Below are 16,624 nucleotides of genomic sequence, written 5' to 3'. Positions count from 1 at the left end.
TGTTGCTAGAATGTTCTCCAACCCCTTTTTTCCTGCAGAGGTTGAGCTGCCTCTGGAGCACTACGAGCTGGAGCTGCAGGATGAAGTGAAGGCACCCAACGGGTTTCTTTTTCTCCCGGTGGCCCAACTGGACACGAGTACAGCCACCGTCACTGCCCTCCAGCTGGGCCAGGTGAATCTGGCCTTTGTCCATAAGAGTATCCTTTCTTAGTGGTCGCTGGAGGTAATTCTCGTGATCTCTGACCCTCCCTCCCTCCCTCCCTCCCTTCTCTCCCTCCCTCGTTCTCTTTCTTTCTTTCTTTCCTTTCTTTCTTTCTTTCCCTCCCTCCCTTCCTTCTTTCTCCATTGTGTCCCTTCATCCAAATCCCCCCTTCCTTTGCATTGAGCCTACCCTTCCACGGGGATCTGGAGATGCGTGGCTTAGCTGTGAAACTCCTCTGCCCTTCTGTTTCACCCCCTTTCATTTGGGGGCGGGGGGGAAAAAGCTGAGTTCCTTATGTGCACATTCAGACATCCACATGCGGGGATCGCTAGGCCTTCCGAATTGCACCATATATGTGGTAGAACCAGGATTTCTAGGTAAGAAGACTCAGCCTGATGTCTCAACAGCTCCATCAAGAATTGTGTTGCTCAACTGTGGCCATTTTAAGTGGACTTCCAACTCCCAGAATCCTCTAAGCCATCCTGCTTTGAGACCGGTGGACTTCAACTCCCAGAATTCCCCAGTCATCCTGCTTTAAGATGGGTAAACTTCAGCTCCCAGAATCCCCAAGCCAGACATGCTAATTCTGGGAATTAAAGCCCACCCATCTTAAAATGAGAAACCTTGGTCCTTGAAGGCACTTAATTAATTGTCGATTCTCTGCCCTGAATGGAGACTTTTGGATAGAAATGTGTCGTCTTCAGCTTCCCCTCGTACCATCCTTGCAGGCTTCACGGTCCAGCCAGGGAACCGATGGGTCTTAGAAGTGAGGCGGACATACACCATCACCGTCGAAGTTTTCGACAAGTCGAGCACCAAGGTCTATCCCTCCGATGTGAGTAGGTGTCGGCAGAAAACTCGCGTACAGCTAGACCTCAAATTTACCAAGCCAATTTTATGACCTTTGTGCAGCAGTCGTTAAGCAAATGCCGTGATCATTAAACAAACACTGTGGTCCTTAAGTGAACTCAGGCTGGAAGTCATAACTAGTATTCAGCAAAACAGTTGGAAAACAAAGTCATGTGATCACAGGATGCTGCAAAGGGTCATAACTGTGGCCTGGTTGCCAAGCCCCCAAAGTCCAGTCATGTCACCACGGGAGGGGACCCCACCGTCAAAATGTCAAATCCAGCTCCCCAGGTAGGCCCGTTGGAACGTCTCATGGTTGCTAAGTAACCAGTCGTAAGTCAAGGACTACCCGTAATCTTGCACTATGACTCTGTTTAAATGGACGGCCATTTAAATAGGAGCCAGCCATGTGCAGCAGCTGCCAATAAAGCCAACACAGTTCTGGGCTGCATCAACAGAGGGATAGTGTTAATACCAGTTTATAATGCCTTGGTAAGGCCACACTTGGAATATGGCATCCCGTTTTGGTCGCCACGATGTAAAAAAGATGTTGAGACTCTAGAAGGAGTGCAGAGAAGAGCAACAAAGATGATTAGGGGACTGGAGGGTAAAACATATGAAGAACGGTTGCGTGAATTGGGGATGTCTAGTTTAATGAAAAGGAGAACCAGGGGAGACATGATAGCAGTCTTCCAGTATTTGAGGGGCTGCCCCAAAGAAGAGGGAGTCAAGCTATTCTCCAAAGCACCTGAAGGCAGGATAAGAAGCAATGCGTGGAAACTAATCAAAGAGAGAAGCAACTTAGAACTAAGGAGAAAATTCCTGACAGTGAGAACAATGAATCAGTGGAACTACTTGCCTCCAGAAGTTGTAAATGCTCCAGCACTGGAAGTTTTTAAAGAAGAGATTCGACAACCACTTGTCTGAAGTGGTGTAGGGTTTCCTGCCTAAGGTCCCTTCCAACTCCGTTATTCTAACTCATTCTAAGGAACGCCATACAGATCTGCATATCCTCCACCCCGGCTTGCTAATAAGTTTTCCCTTTTCCTGCTAAGGTCTTTTTCAATTGTTGTTGTTGTTGTTGTTGTTGTTGTTGTTATTATTATTATTATTATTATTATTATTATTATTATTATTATTATTATTATTCTTTTGCCTTTCCAGAATCTCCGAATAACTCACCAGTTTCCCCAGGAATATTTCGAGGAGTTCACGTCTTCCGCGAACGGCTCCTATCACATCGTTCAGGTCCTGAAGGAAGGTGTGACGGTGATTAAAGCCATGTTGCTGTCTGTTCTTCTCCAGGTAGGAACCCCAAAAGGCTCTTCCCCACCTGAGGAATTTCCCCTCACCTGGTTTCTTGAGTTTGAAAGCCATCATTGTAATAACTTTAAAGAGGGACAACTCGGCACGTTTGATCTCCTACTGGTCCTAGGATTTAAAAAACAACAACAATGGGCAGGGCACAGGGTGATTTGGGAAGGGCTCAGCCCTGATATATTTAGCACAGTTAATTAAAATATTGAACCGAGTAAAAGAACTTGGGGCTGTTTAAATGATTTTGCCCAATTCAAAGATTATTTTGTGGGGTCCTTGGTGGTCTCTGAGCTTGGTGGTTTTCTTGCAGACGTTTCATGACCCAGATAGTTACCAATCTGAGTGCTAGAAGGGAATGAGGTTTGTGGAGGAGAAGGGGAGGAGAAAAAAAAGAAAAGGAAGGAAGGAGAGAGAGAAAGGAAGGAAAGGAAGGAAGGAAGAAATATATCTCACCCCACCTTTTAAAAAATTCTGCCTGCAGAGCGGCTTGGAAGATTATTTTGTCTCCCCCATCAGCCACGAGCAAGAAATGAAGATCTACCTTCCCATCACGCTGACCCCTTCCTTCTTAGCCTTCCCCTACCATTCTCTGGACCTCTTGTACCGCCATAAAGTCCAGGTCAGCTGCGGCATTTGACTCCATTTTGCGGGGAGGGCGTCCATTATTTCCTCTGAATCCTCGCCCGCCTTTCTGCAGGTGGACGGGGGCAGCGGCAACTTCACCTGGACCTCCTCCAACCAGTCGGTGGCCACCGTCACCGTCAAAGGCGTCGTGGCCGCGGGACTCACCGAGGGGCAAAGCGCGGTGCAGGCCAGAGACGTGCAGAATCCCTTCCACTTTGGAGAAATCCAGGCAAGCGAGCCAGGAAAGGTCACCACTCAGCGATGCACCCAGTAACTTAGAAGTTAGGCCTAATCGACAGGATTAGGGGAGGGCCATCTCAGATAAGCTGAACAAAATTTGGGCTTGGTGGGGGGGGAAAAAAGGGAACACTTGTAAGTCGCTGCCGCCCAATAAATGAGCTTGCCTAACAACCGTCTCGCTGGCTTAACAGCCACGGCGTCCGCTTAATGACCCGCTGCAAAAAAGACCAGAAAACTACTTTCCAGTCACATGAGTGTCTGGCCTTCCGACCATAACTCTGGGCTCAATTCCGGTCGTGAGTCGAGGACTACCTGTACGACCCAAATTCCATCCCCAAGGCGAGAGGACGAACTGTATAGTAGCAGCCCCCCCCTCCCCCCTCCCCCGTGGGAGGATGATGGGCCTTCCAGGTGCTTTCAACGTCTGCACTCCCCCCACCCAGGTGTATGTGCTGAAGCTGTCCAAGATGGAGCTCCTGCCCTTCCACGCCGACGCCGAGATCGGCCAGACCTTGGAGGTGCAACTCGCCATGTACCACGTGGAGAAGAAGACGGGGACGGCCACCGCTTTCACCGACTGCTCGCTTCTGGCTTTGGATGTCAGCATGGACAAGCAAGGGGTGTTCGCCTTGAGCGAAGAAGGTAATTAACCCCAGATTTACATTAGACCAGCTTTCCTGGTTTAATCGTGGCCGCCTTTGGGGGCAGGTTAGGCCAGAATTTGGCCCGGAGGCAGTTCTACGCAGGGAGGCACCTGCCTCCCATCAAACTCTTGTGCACATCAAATATTGGGCAGATTTCTGATTTGATGAAAGAAATAACAACAGAGCTGCTGATTTGTTTAATTTTGATCCTGCCTTTTATTTTATTTTTTTAACAAATAACTCAAGCTGGCGAACATGCCTAATATGTCAGAAACGCTGTAGGGTCGCTTGCTTGGGTGGGGAGGTCGGACTAGATGACCTACAAGGTCCCTTCCAACTCTGCGAATCTGTATCAGTAACTCCGTCCTCCCTTCTGTTCTTTTTTCCTATTACAACAACAACAACCCTGTGAGGGAGGTTGGGTTGAGAGGGAGGAAATGACCCAAAGTCACCCAGCCAGCTTTCGTGCCTAAGGCAGGACTGGAACTCCCAGTCTCCTGGTGATTGCGTCAAAGTCACCCAGCCGGCTTTCGTGCCTAAGGCAAGACTAGGATTCACGGTCTCCCACTTTCTAGCCTGGGGGATCGATACCTAAGGGCTTAGGAGATTGGAAAGGGTTGGATTATGGTCCTCGTAGTCCTCGGCCTCCCCCCATCGAAGCTCAAACCTGAATCAGCCACGATCTGGTTTTGCAGGGAAGCAGAAAATCGGCGCCACCTTCTGCTCCACCATCCAGCTCACGGCGAAGTCCCTGGGGCACACACTAGTGACGGCCAGCGTCACCGTCTTTGAGGAGTATTTCGAAACCAGCGCCACTTTCGCAGCTTACGAACCCCTCAAGGTGAGGAGGGAATCTCAGCCTGGCCTTGGGTTCAAGGTGGGAAGCTTGTGTGTGTGTATGTGTGTTTCCTCATTTCTGCAGTCATTAATTAATTGAGAGTTTCAGAGCCATCAAGGATGTTGGTTCTGGCTGCAGAAAACTTGAGCCCTCCATTTGAAAAACTGTCGGTCATTCTGGAAACCGAGTCTTTGTGGGCACCGTAAGCAATGATTCTGCCAGGGTTCCTCCACATTTTTAGGGGGGAGATTAGTTTTGGACTCTTGGTCAAGTCCCTGCAGTTTTCTTGGCGAGGTTTTTCCATTGCCTGCTTTCCAGGGCCAGGAGAGAGTGACTGGCCCCAAATCACCCAACCCGGCTTGTATATATATTGGGTGATCTATACATATGGATTGATTAAACTTATCTGCCACCCATCTCACTCTCACAAGGGACTTTTCAGCCTTGCGGGGTTGGCCAAGGGTGAAATCAGTGGTGGGATTCAGCCAGTTCGCACCCCTTCGGGAGAACCGGTTGTTAACTTTCTGAGCAGTTTGGTGAACTGGTTGTTGGAAGAAATCATTAGGGCAGAGAACCGGCTGTTAAATCATTCGAATCCCACCACTGGGTGAAATGCTCTGAAGTCTGCTACCGGTTTGCTTCGCTACTGGTTTGCTTCGCATGTGCGGTGCACGCCAAGCGCACGGTTCACGCGCATGCGCACCACATGTACTACGGCGCAGTGCTGAGCCTGAGCCTGCAAAGGTAAGAAGAACAGTAGGGGGGGTGGAACAGTTGTGCTGCGCGATTTCTGCTGGATTTCCTCCTTTCTAGCGAATATAAATCGCGCTGCGCAGCTGATAGTTGGAAATAACGGAACCAGTAGCATTTTTTTTCCTACCGGTTCGGGTGAACCAGTAGCATTTCACCCCTGAGGTTGATCTAACAGGCGTCTCTGCTCTAAACTGGAAAGTCCCGTTTTCCCACAATTTCTTTCCCCTTTTTCTCCAGGCTGTGAACCCCGTGCAGTTGGCCTTGATCACCTGGCATTCCCTAAAGGAGATGGTCTTTGAGGGGGGGCCCGGGCCCTGGGTGTTAGAGCCATCCCGTTTCTTCCTGGAGCTGAAAATGGACGATAAGAAGAAATTCCAGGTGGCGGAACTTCGGCTGCCGGCTCGGAGGAAGCAGAACCAGTACATTTACCGAGTCACCTGTCTGGAATTGGGGGAGCAGGTAAAAAGGAAGGGGGTGGATGATTTCTACCCGAAGGTGGACTTGATAGCCGAGGTTTTAGAGCAGCGTTTCTCGAAGTGGGAAACTTCCACTCCCAGAATTCTGCAGCTGGCAGGCTTTAAGGTATGTGGACTTCAACTCCCAGAATTCCACAGCCCGCCCTGCAGAAAGATTAGACCCCGGTTCCCAGAAGCCCTATTCAAATCCTGGCTCAAGTCAGTCTTGCTTGACCGATCAGCATGGACGGTTGGGACTTGAACATACGAAGAACAGGGCAACAAAAGAAGACCCAGCCAATCAGCTGAGACTCGGGAGGCAGAGAATAGATGAGGGGCAGGGCCAGCCAGAGGTGGTATTTGCCGGTTTTCCGAACTTCTCAAAATTTCTGCTACCAGTTCTCCGGAACTGGTCAGTACCTGCTGAATCCCAGCTCTGGTCCAAAGCCCCTGAAGGCAGGACAGGAAGCAATGGGTGGAAACTAACCAAGGAGAGAAGCAACCTGGAATTAAGGAGAAATTTATTGAAAGTGAGGCCAATTAACAGTGGAACGGCTTGCCACCCGAATTTGTGAATGCTCCAGCACTGGAGGCTTTTAAGAAGAGACTGGACAGCCACTTTTCTGATATAGTATAGGGTCTCCTGCTTGAGCAAGGGGTAGGACTAGAAGACCTCCAGGGTCCCTTCCAATCCTGTGATTCCCTCTTCATGTTTCCTGGGCTGAGAAACACCAACGTAGACTGTGTGTAGTGCTAGAACGCTTTGAGAGCTACTTCTGCTTCCTTCTCCTTTCGGTAGCGGGTACCTCAACTCTTGGCAAAGCTCAGACCAACGATCCCCCCACCTTTGCTTTGTTCCCCAAAGGTCTTCACCTTCCAGGTGGGCAACCACCCCGGAGTGCTGAACCCCAGCCCCGCCGTGGAGATGGTGCAAGTCAACTTCATATGTGCCCATCCAGCCAGCATGGCCGTTACGCCCGTGTACAAGCTGGCCACCGGCGCGCCGCCGTGTCCCTTGCCTCAACACCACAAGCAATTGGTACGTGTGGGTGGGGAAGCCTTCCGCTTGGAGGCGGCCTCTCGTCTGGGGGGGGGGGGAAATAGGGCCTTCAAAGGAACAGCTGCTCACCTTTTGAAGTTTGCTTTTCAAGTTTGTTTTATTGGCCGAGAAAAATTATAACCACTTAATGCAGCGAAACGTTAGCGATTTGGCTAGAAGGTCAGTTAGTGGCTGAGTGGAACGTCGGTGGCTAAATTCTTCAGCCCCACCAAAAATCAAAATGCCCAGATCCACCAATCTGAAATGCAGACCTCGGCCTGGCTAAATATCGCTGATCAACGTTTGCGTTCCTTCGTAGCAGCTTTTCAGTTGATGGAGTTAGGTTTCTTTTTAAAAAAAAAAATCGGTTATCTATCTTGATGAATCGCTTCTGAATCTTTTCCTTCTAATCCTCTAGTTAAGACATTTCAAGATGCCTTTCCTTTCCTTTGCAAAATTAACAATTAGCGTGGGACTCGTAGCTTTAAAAGAGAATATCTGTAGCTTTGTAGGGTTGAACTGTGTGTGTGGGGTCCTTGGTGCTCTCTGAGCTGGGTGGTTTTCTTGCAGACGTTTCATGACCCAACTAGGGAACAATATCAGTGCTGGTTTGGTAAGCAGAGAGCACCAAAAGGACCCCACAACTCATACCCTTCTCCAGGTGCCTCTAAAATGAAACGTTTTTTTAAAAATATTTTTTTATGCTTTCAGGTCCCTGTTTCCAGTCTTAGAAACACCATTCTGGAGCTAGCTCTGTTTGACCAACACCGGAGAAAGTTTGACAACTTTTCTTCCCTGATCCTGGAGTGGACCTCGGCCAATGAAAGCCTCGCTCGCTTCACTCACCCAAGATCCATGCAAATGGTGGACAAGGACGACGGGACCGGACAGACAAGGCTCCACGGTGTGCTTCACCATTCTCTCTTCCAGCAAAGCAACACGTCCCTCAGCCATTTTCTCTTAAGAGGACCCGCGTCTTCTCCAGATAGCATTCGCGAAGTTTTCTTCTGACGTCTCTCTCTTTTTCTTTTTTTTTTTGTCCCCCCCCTTTCTCCTGTCTTGTCCGTTGGGCTCCTCCCAGGACACCAGCTGTTAGAGGTCCATCAGATCAAAGGGACAGTTCTGATTGCGGTCAACTTTGTGAAATATTCCGAGAGAGGCAGCCCAAAAGTGAGTGCGAGGGGAAGGTCGGGTAGAAGATGGGGACGGGTGGGTGAGGATATTTTTAAGTTTGGAGAAGGGAAGACCCAACCGGGGTGCGATAGACCTCTCTGAAATATCTAAAGAGCTTTTACACAGAAGAAGATCAGGACCTGTTGTGTGTTGTCATCCCAGAAGGCAAGATGGAAAAAAATGGGCCGTTAGGCGACGCCACAAGGTTGCTGGGTGTTCTGACCTAGGCTCCCTTGAGAAGCAGGAATTGGTCCCAGCAAAACCTCTTTCATTTACACGACTGTGAATTCCTTTCATTCACAGTCAGCAAGGCTTGTCCAAACGGTTTTTCAAAGGAATATTTATCAACACAAACCTTATCTCGCTTGGCAAGCTGCCGCGTAACTTGTTTCCCAAACGCAGAGTAAGGCAAAACTTGGCACAGAGTCTCTTAGAGTCATGAACAGAACTTCGTTTCCACTCTTGAAACGACCAACCGACCGACCGAATTGTTTTTTGCAAAAGCCCCCTCCTCACTCGCTCCTCTTTTGTTTCTTATGGGAAGGGCCAATCATCTCCAAGGTGTGGCTTTACTCCTGAGTCGACCCTGCTTTCTGAGTTCTTGTCTTCCGGCAGCTCTGCACATGCGCACACTCTTAGAGCAGCATCCTTTTTCCTCTGCTGACCAGAAGTCCGCTTCCCCCACCATAGAGATGACTCCTAGCGTAGCATCCTTTTTCTTCTACCTCTCCTAACTGAAAGTCCTATCAATTGTGGAGCCGACCAGCAACAAGGAGCCGCAGCAGAGGGATGAAAGAGCCACATGCGGCTCCAGAGCCCCCAGGTTGCCAACCCCTGGTGTAGAAGGAACAATAAGCCTCCATACGGGCAGAACCTCCTGCCTAGACACTCGCTGTTGATTTTGTTGTGCATTTAGGAGGTCTCTAACTCTCCTGCTTCTGCAGCTGTGGAACTCTTGTTGGTTGAGGATGTGACGGTGGTCCCCGATAACGTCACCTTGTACAACCATCCCGATGTCAAGGTAGGACCAAGGATGGCTTCGGTCAGCTCTGGGATGCCGAAACAATGCTTCTCTTTGAGATTCAGAAGCCTTGACAACATTTCTGGTGCTTGTGTCCCACCTAGGAGGTCTTTGCTCTGGTGGAAGGCTCTGGGTACTTCCTCATCAACAGCAGCACACAGGACATGGCAAACATCACCTACCTGGAGACAGAGAGCGCCATCCAAGTGAGTGCCTAGGTGGCAGGTGATGCTTGGAGATCCTTCTGCGGGGAAGAGAGAGACCAGCATGTTAGATAGTCCTGTCTCCTTAATTTCATACGACCCTCACAACCATCTTGAAGCTCAGGAAGCTTAAGTTGGTTGTCATTTCAGTTGGTTGTTACAAGTTCAAAAGATGTTCTCTAGGAGACGTTGGAAATTCAGATGTTCTGTAAGACATGCTGGAACTTCAGAAGTTCTGTAGGACATGTTAGAGTTCACATGTTCTCTAGGACTCGTTGGAAGTTCACATGTTCTGTAGGACACGTTGGAAGTTCAGATGTTCTGTAGGACACGTTGGAAGTTCAGATATTCTGTAGGACACGTGGGAAGTTCACATGTTCTGTAGGACACGTTGGAAGTTCAGATGTTCCGTAACACGTGGGAAGTTCAGCTGTTGTTCTGCAGAAGATCTTCTGATCCACGAAATCAATATTTCCTTTTTTGGTTGTTAGCATCGTATTCATGCTAATCCTAGAAACCACAATGTTCCTAAAGTGAACTATTAGATTTGCCAGGGAATTATAACTGGATTAAAACACAACTACGAACACACAGCACAGCTCCGACTCTACCCTCCCAGTTTGGGTTCCTTGTGTCCTTTTTCCAGGTGGTTCCTGTCCTGCCTGGTTCTTTGGCCCTGGAGGTCTACGATCTCTGCCTCGCATTCTTAGGACCGGCTACAGCTTACCTGCGAGTATCAAACATGTACGAATTGGAGGTGGATCTCATTGACAAGGTGAGGAGGACGCCAGATAACCATGTCTGACCATCGTTTAGCCATGATCCGTTCTCCCTAAAGACCTTTCCTCCCTAAAGAAACAGCCGATCCAGGCTTGTCTCTCCCATGACCCCCACTGGCCTCAGAGCCTTCTTAGTTTCCCTGACCTTTGGCATGTAGTCCTCGACTTATGACGGATCCCTTCGTGGTTTATATCCATCGCCTTCTGTTTGCAGGTAGCCCTCAACAACGACCACAACTAAGCCGACGTTTATGTCATTAAGTGAAAAAAAATATTTCAGTGGATTTTATCCCCTTTTTCGTGAATCCCCGCCATTGTTAGAATTAGTCACATGGCTGTTAAGCGAATCTGGCTTGAACTTGGCTCATCAGACGGTCGCGAAAGGGCTCCTGAAGACTGCGACCGTCATAAATACGAGTCAGTTGCCAAGCGTCGGAATGTAAATCACGCAATTTGTGGGGATGCTGTGTGAAAAACGTGCCTCGGTCACTATTTCCGGCGCCGTTGTAACTTCGAACGGTCACTAAATGAACTGGAGCGACCCCCACCAAAAAAAAAAAAACCACCATCGAACCCGTTCATGACTGTAAGGGAAGGGCTCCGTTGACGGTCGTAACTCAAGGACTCTCTTTACAGTAAGGCAAAGAATAAAAATTTTTGTTCCTTCCTGCCAGGTTGAGATTGGCAAATCTCTGTTGGTCTCGGTGCGAGTGTTGGGGTCTCACCGTTCTGCTTTCCGCAGCAAATATTTCACCTACATGCACCTCCAGCTGAAAGCCGCCTCCCCAATTGTGAGCCTGACGTAAGTCTTCCCCTCCTGCAGAACCTTCGGCCTGGTCCCCCTTGCCTCCAGCTGCCCCCCGGGGGCAAGTGGGGAAGAATCCCTCCAGACTGGGGCATTGCTTGCGGCTGAGAAAGGGTTAATCAGGGGAACAGGTTGCCTCCAGAAATTGTGGGTGCTCCATCGCTGGAGGTTTTCAACTACTGGAACAGTATAAAGTAGGGGTATCAAACTCAAAAAAAAAGAAAAAGAAAAAGAAGAAAAGGGATGTGGTGGCTCAGTGGCTAAGACACCGAGCTTGTCGATCGAAGGTCGGCAGTTCACCGGTTCGAATCCCAAGTGCCGCTTAACGGGGTGAGCTCCCGTGACTTGTCCCAGCTTCTGCCAACCTAGCAGTTCGAAAGCAGATAAAAAATGCGAGTAGAAAAAATAGGGGCCACCTTTGGTGGGAAGGGAAGAGCGTTCCGTGCGCCTTTGGCGTTGAGTCGTGCCGGCCACATGACCGCGGAGACGTCTTCAGACAGCGCTGGCTCTTCGGCTTTGAAACGGAGATGAGCACCGCCCCCTAGAGTCGGGAACGATTAGCACGTATATGCGAGGGGAACCTTTACCTTATCAAACTCAAGGCCCGCAGACGGGATCCTGAAAATATCAAAGGACTGGCCCTTGATACCTGTGCCAGCTAAAATGTTTTCAGCCTGCATGGCCTGTTTTTGCCAGCAGAGTGCACAGGCGGTTTTTGGCCTGTTTTCAGCCCGTTTTGATCAGTAACATGCTGCAGGAGGCTGTTCAGGCCAAAAAACGGAGCAGAGGGGGCAGTGCGCAGTCCCCCCACACCCCATTTTAGCCGTCAGGGTGCTGTAGAAGGCATCTGTCTCATCTCCCCAGCCCCCGCCACCCCACTCCACCCCCCCCCACCCGACAGAGGAGAACTATAATGAAGAAGTCCAGTTTGACACCCCTGGTATAAAGTCTCAACAGTTTGACACCCCTGGTATAAAGTCTCCTGCTTGAGCAGAGGAGCGTAGGACTACAAGACCTCCAAGGTCCCTCCCAATTCTCTTTGTTATGTAAGTCTTTCGCCTCCGGTTCTCGCAGGCCAATGGAGGAACTCGGCGATTATTCCGAAGTCTACATGCTCCGAGCCGTGGCAGTTGGCCAGACGACGTTAGTGGCCACAGCTTGGGACAAAATGGGAGTCAAATTCATGTCCCCGCCACGGAAAGTGGAGGTAATGACGCGCAAGCCTAACCCTCAAAGCCCTGTTAGAAATCGCTTGGAAGAGACTTTGCCAACGTCTATAAAATCAGTGACAAACTTTCTATTGATTGATCAGTTGATTTTTCAGTTTTGAACCACTCTTCTTCCCCGGTGATCGATCCCTTAAAAGCGTTGTAAATTAAAAGATGTGCAAATTAAAAGACTTGCAAACGGAAATCATTATCAGTTTAAAGATTTGCAAATTAAAACGGGTGAAAATCGTTATGACTTTAAAGGTTTGCAAATTAAGGCAAATGAAAATTGCTATAAATTTAAGGAAATGAAAATCTTTATAAATTCAAAAGGTTTTCCAGCTAATTTTTTTTGGTCAGTTTAAAGATTTGCGAATCAAAAAAAGATTTGCAAGTGAAGACCTTCATACATTTGAAGACTTGCAAATTAAAACAGGTTTGCAAGTTAAAATCTTCCTCAGTTAAGAGATTTGTAAAATTAAAAGATTTGTCAATTTTTTTTTTACCACGTATTATTGTAGCTTGTTCCTCGGCAGATGTTGCCACATGCTTATCTTTTTATTTCTTTCCCTCTCCCAAGACTAACTTGATGCTGTTGGGTGTCTTGCCAGGTCTTCCCCCCCTTCAGGCTGTTCCCCGAAAAAACGAGCCTCATCCCCCACAACATGATGCAGGTGAGTCCAGGATCCCAAGCAGACAATGCCGGTTTATGGGTCGCGGCCTCTCTTCGAAGGTGGGTTGTCACCCCCAGATGAAGTCAGCTCACCGGAGTGGAGAATAGGGTCGAGTTTTGGGTTTTTTTTAAAGCAGACTCCCCGTGCAACAGTCTTCCTGACCCCCCCAATTTGTTTTGCCTCCAACCGCAGGTGATGTCGGAAGGGGGACCCCAGCCTCAATCCCTGATCCACTTTTCGATCAGCAACCAAACCGTGGCCGAGGTCAACGGGCTGGGACAGATCACTGCCAAGGCCGTGGGCACAGCCTTTATCCTGGGCACCATTCGGGCTGTCAACGAAGACACGGGAAAAGTCATTGTCTTCTCCCAAGTAGGTTTCTTGGCGGGGGGAGGGGATGGGAGGGGCTGGCAAATGGTGTTCTTTTACCTGGGACCCCTTGATTGTATCCCTTCCATGCCTCTCCCTCCCGGCCATTCAGTTTTGGTCACCACGATGTAAAAAAGATGTGGAGACTCTAGAAAAAATGCAGAGAAGAGCAACAAAGATGATTAGGGGCTGGAGGCTAAAACATATGAAGAACTGGTTGCAGGAATGTCTAGGTATGGACTAGGGGAGACATGATAGCAGTCTTCCAATATCTCAAGGGCTGCCCCAAAGAAGAGGGAGTCAGGCTATTCTCCAAAGCACCTGAGGGCAGGACAAGAAGCAATGGGTGGAATCTAATCAAGGAGAGATGCAGCTTAGAAATACGGAGAAATTTCCTGACAGTGAGAACAATCAATCAGTGGAAGAACTTGCCTCCAGAAGTTGTAAATGCTCCAACACTGGAAGTTTTTTAAGAAGAGGTTGGATAACCATGAAGTGGGGTAGGGTTTCCTGCCTAAGCAGGGGGTTGGACTAGAAGACCTCCAAGGTCCCTTCCAACTCTGTTATTCTATTCTATTCTTAAGAATAGAAATTAAACCTATTCTATTTCCGACGGTCACCAACTCCCAAACCCATCGCTTTCTGCTGCTTGTGGGGCCTTCCCCCTTCCTGGCAGCCGTGCAGGAAAATGGCCGTCCTTATCCACGTGGTCTCCCCCTGGTCTTCCTCGCCAGGAGTGGGGAGGGATGATGATGGGTTGAACCCAACCGATCTGGCGTGGCTCTGAGTTGGCAGGGGCAGATGCACGAATTAGGATTGTGAATCCGGAGGGCTGGGAATTGTTCTGTGTCACCTGAAAAGCAGGTACTCCTCGACTTATGGCCATTTACCGGCCTTTTAGAACTCACTGAAAACAAAGATGGGTGTGGCCCACCAACTGCCTTTCTTAGTCACAGAAATTCGGGCACCTCCTGTGGTCGTAAGTCAAGGGCTACCTACGCACGGAGGCTGGAGGAGGAAGGGGCTCCAAACCATCTTCCTTCCGCAGGATCAGGTCGAGCTGGAAGTGGTTGAGCTGCGGATGATTCGAATCCACGCCCCGGCCACCCGACTCGTCACCGGCACTCAGGTGGGTCCAGCGAGTGACCCTGTTGTGTCTCACACCCCATCCGTGAAAATCTGTGGGTCACTAAGGGAGGGTGTCATCCCCCGCCCCCATAATACTTTGAAACTTGGACGATCCATAGATTACACTCTCAGATTATATATATATTACACACACACACGTACATACCATTCACAGACCATTTAGAATAAATAGCACAAAAAAAGAGTGTGGAGAGTTAACAGGGTTAACTGAGCATATATATTGAGCAAGGGGTTGGACTAGAAGACCTCCAAAGCCCCTTCCAATGCTGTTATACTGTTATCCATCCTTCCTTCCTTCCTTCCTTCCTTCCTTCCTTCCTTCCTTCCTTCCTTCCTTCCTTCCTTCCTTCCTTCCCTCCCTTCACTTCCCTTCCCTTCCATCTACCTATTTATCTATCTACCCATCGATCTCTATTCCTCCTTTTATTTTATTTTTTATTTATTTTATTTTATTTGTCACAACAGTATATATAATCAGAAGCATGACATAACTGTATGATATATAGGCATAAATACAATCATAAGTATGTTAATAACTATATAAAATTGGATTCAATCAAAGGGAACATTAGGACAGGAACGGTAGGCACTTCAGTCCTTCCCTCCCTTTTCCATCACTGGAGGTTTTCAAGAAGAGACTGGACAGCCACTGGTTTGGAATGGCACTTGAGTGCCCAAACTGGAACACCCGTGCATGCCATGTGGCATGTGTTCACATCGCAGGGCCAGAGACCCGAAGACCGGCTGGCTGGTGCGCGCATGCCTGGTTTTTGGCTGTTTTTGGGGTTGTTTTCAGGCCATTTTGGGCTGTTTCCAGAGCCATTTCCCCCCCCCCCCGAAAAATGGCTTGAAACCGTTTGGAAAATGGTCTGTTTTTTAGCTGTTTTCAGGGCTGTTTTTTTGGCCAAAATCTCCCCAAAAAAACACCCTGAAAATGCCCCCCAAAAAGGCCCGAAAAATGGCATGCTTTTTTGGCCGTTTTTCCAGTACTCCAGTGCCCGCGAAGAGCAACCGGCGGGCACACATGCCTACAGGTAGGGCTTTGCGTGCCACCTCTGGCACACGTGCAACAGGTTCGCCATCACGGGCATGGGGGGGGATGTGATTGGTTGGACTAGAAGACCCCCCCCCCCAAGGTCCCTCCCAATTCGATTATTCTGTTCTCTTTCCAGATGCCTGTGTACGTTGTGGGGCTGAGCAGCACCCTGACTCCCTTCTCCTTCGGGAACTCTCGCCCACCCCTGACCTTCCACTGGGCAGTGAGCAAACGAGACATCCTGGATCTTCTCCCCAGGCACTCGGAGGTGTGAAAGACCCCCCCCCTCCCCTTCCTTTCAAACTCTCTGACCCCGTTTTAGCCCTCCCCCCCCCCAAAAAAAAATCTTCCGTGCAGCGTTTCTCAAGCAGGACATCTTTAAGTTGAGTGGACTTCAACTAGCTGGGGAATTCTGGGGGTCAGAATATAAACGCAAAGATATTGATATTTATTGATGTTTCAATAGACTTATTCTATGCATAAGGACACTGCCAGTCCCTTGACTTGATGTTATTATTCATTTAGTGACGGTTCTAAGTTACAACCGCAGTGGGGGGGAAAAAAGTGAGACGCGACCGTTTTTCACACTTGTGACCATTGCGGCATTTCCCCCCCCCCCCGTGGCCACGTGATCCAAATTCAGATGCTTGGCAACGGACTCGTATTTACGACGCTCGCAATCCCCTTTTGCGACCTTCTGACCTCTGCAAGTGCAAAAGTTAAGATTCACTTAACAGCCACGCGACATAACTTTGCCACTGCGGCGAATCTTTCAGCACTGTTGTAAGACAGGGCAAAACTTGCTGAGGAAATGTCTCCCGTAGCAACAGAAATTGCGGTCGTAAATCGAGGACTTGCCACCTGCAATCTGCGGCCCACCTCCTCACCCTCCAGGGGCTTTTCCCACCAGATTTCCCTGGCCCTTCCTCCGGAGAGCAATTTTGCCATGGTGGTCCAGACCAGAGCCGCAGGCAGGACCAGCATCAGGGTGGCGGTGCAGACTTCGGACGCCAAAGCCGGACAGTTCGAAGGAAACGTCACCGAACTCCTGGATGAGGTCCAGATCCTGGTAAGGAATGGTGAGAAGAGCTGATCGGCACGTCTTCCCTTCAGCTTGGTCTGCCTTCCTCAGCCTCGGCTGCTTCCAAGGAATCCCAAGGCTGGGAGGGATCTTGGATGTCACCTAGTCGAACCCCCGTTTTCCGAGGCTGGAGCTTGGTCTGCCTTCCTCAGCCTTGGCTGTTCC

General features: G+C 49.3%; 1 protein-coding gene across 1 annotated transcript in view; it reads left to right on the top strand.

The window, feature by feature from the left end:
- The window catches only part of NUP210L (nucleoporin 210 like), a 33,377-nt gene that overhangs the window by 2,348 nt on the left and 14,405 nt on the right, over positions 1–16,624 (top strand). Inside the window, exons 4-25 of the mRNA XM_058159793.1 lie at positions 39–197; positions 511–579; positions 931–1,037; positions 2,216–2,356; positions 2,850–2,987; positions 3,066–3,221; positions 3,676–3,874; positions 4,572–4,717; positions 5,705–5,926; positions 6,788–6,961; positions 7,673–7,865; positions 8,043–8,131; positions 9,051–9,155; positions 9,260–9,361; positions 10,005–10,133; positions 10,812–10,939; positions 12,017–12,149; positions 12,762–12,824; positions 13,017–13,196; positions 14,242–14,322; positions 15,515–15,646; positions 16,289–16,447. Coding sequence (XP_058015776.1) covers positions 39–197; positions 511–579; positions 931–1,037; positions 2,216–2,356; positions 2,850–2,987; positions 3,066–3,221; positions 3,676–3,874; positions 4,572–4,717; positions 5,705–5,926; positions 6,788–6,961; positions 7,673–7,865; positions 8,043–8,131; positions 9,051–9,155; positions 9,260–9,361; positions 10,005–10,133; positions 10,812–10,939; positions 12,017–12,149; positions 12,762–12,824; positions 13,017–13,196; positions 14,242–14,322; positions 15,515–15,646; positions 16,289–16,447 — 3,005 coding nt within the window. The remainder of the gene's footprint in view (positions 1–38; positions 198–510; positions 580–930; positions 1,038–2,215; positions 2,357–2,849; positions 2,988–3,065; positions 3,222–3,675; positions 3,875–4,571; positions 4,718–5,704; positions 5,927–6,787; positions 6,962–7,672; positions 7,866–8,042; positions 8,132–9,050; positions 9,156–9,259; positions 9,362–10,004; positions 10,134–10,811; positions 10,940–12,016; positions 12,150–12,761; positions 12,825–13,016; positions 13,197–14,241; positions 14,323–15,514; positions 15,647–16,288; positions 16,448–16,624) is intronic.

The sequence above is a fragment of the Ahaetulla prasina genome, chromosome 17 (assembly GCF_028640845.1).
Source record: "Ahaetulla prasina isolate Xishuangbanna chromosome 17, ASM2864084v1, whole genome shotgun sequence".
Lineage (NCBI taxonomy): Eukaryota > Metazoa > Chordata > Lepidosauria > Squamata > Colubridae > Ahaetulla > Ahaetulla prasina.
The sequence above is the reverse complement of the archived record's forward strand: the minus strand, read 5'-3'. Positions and strand labels throughout refer to the sequence as shown.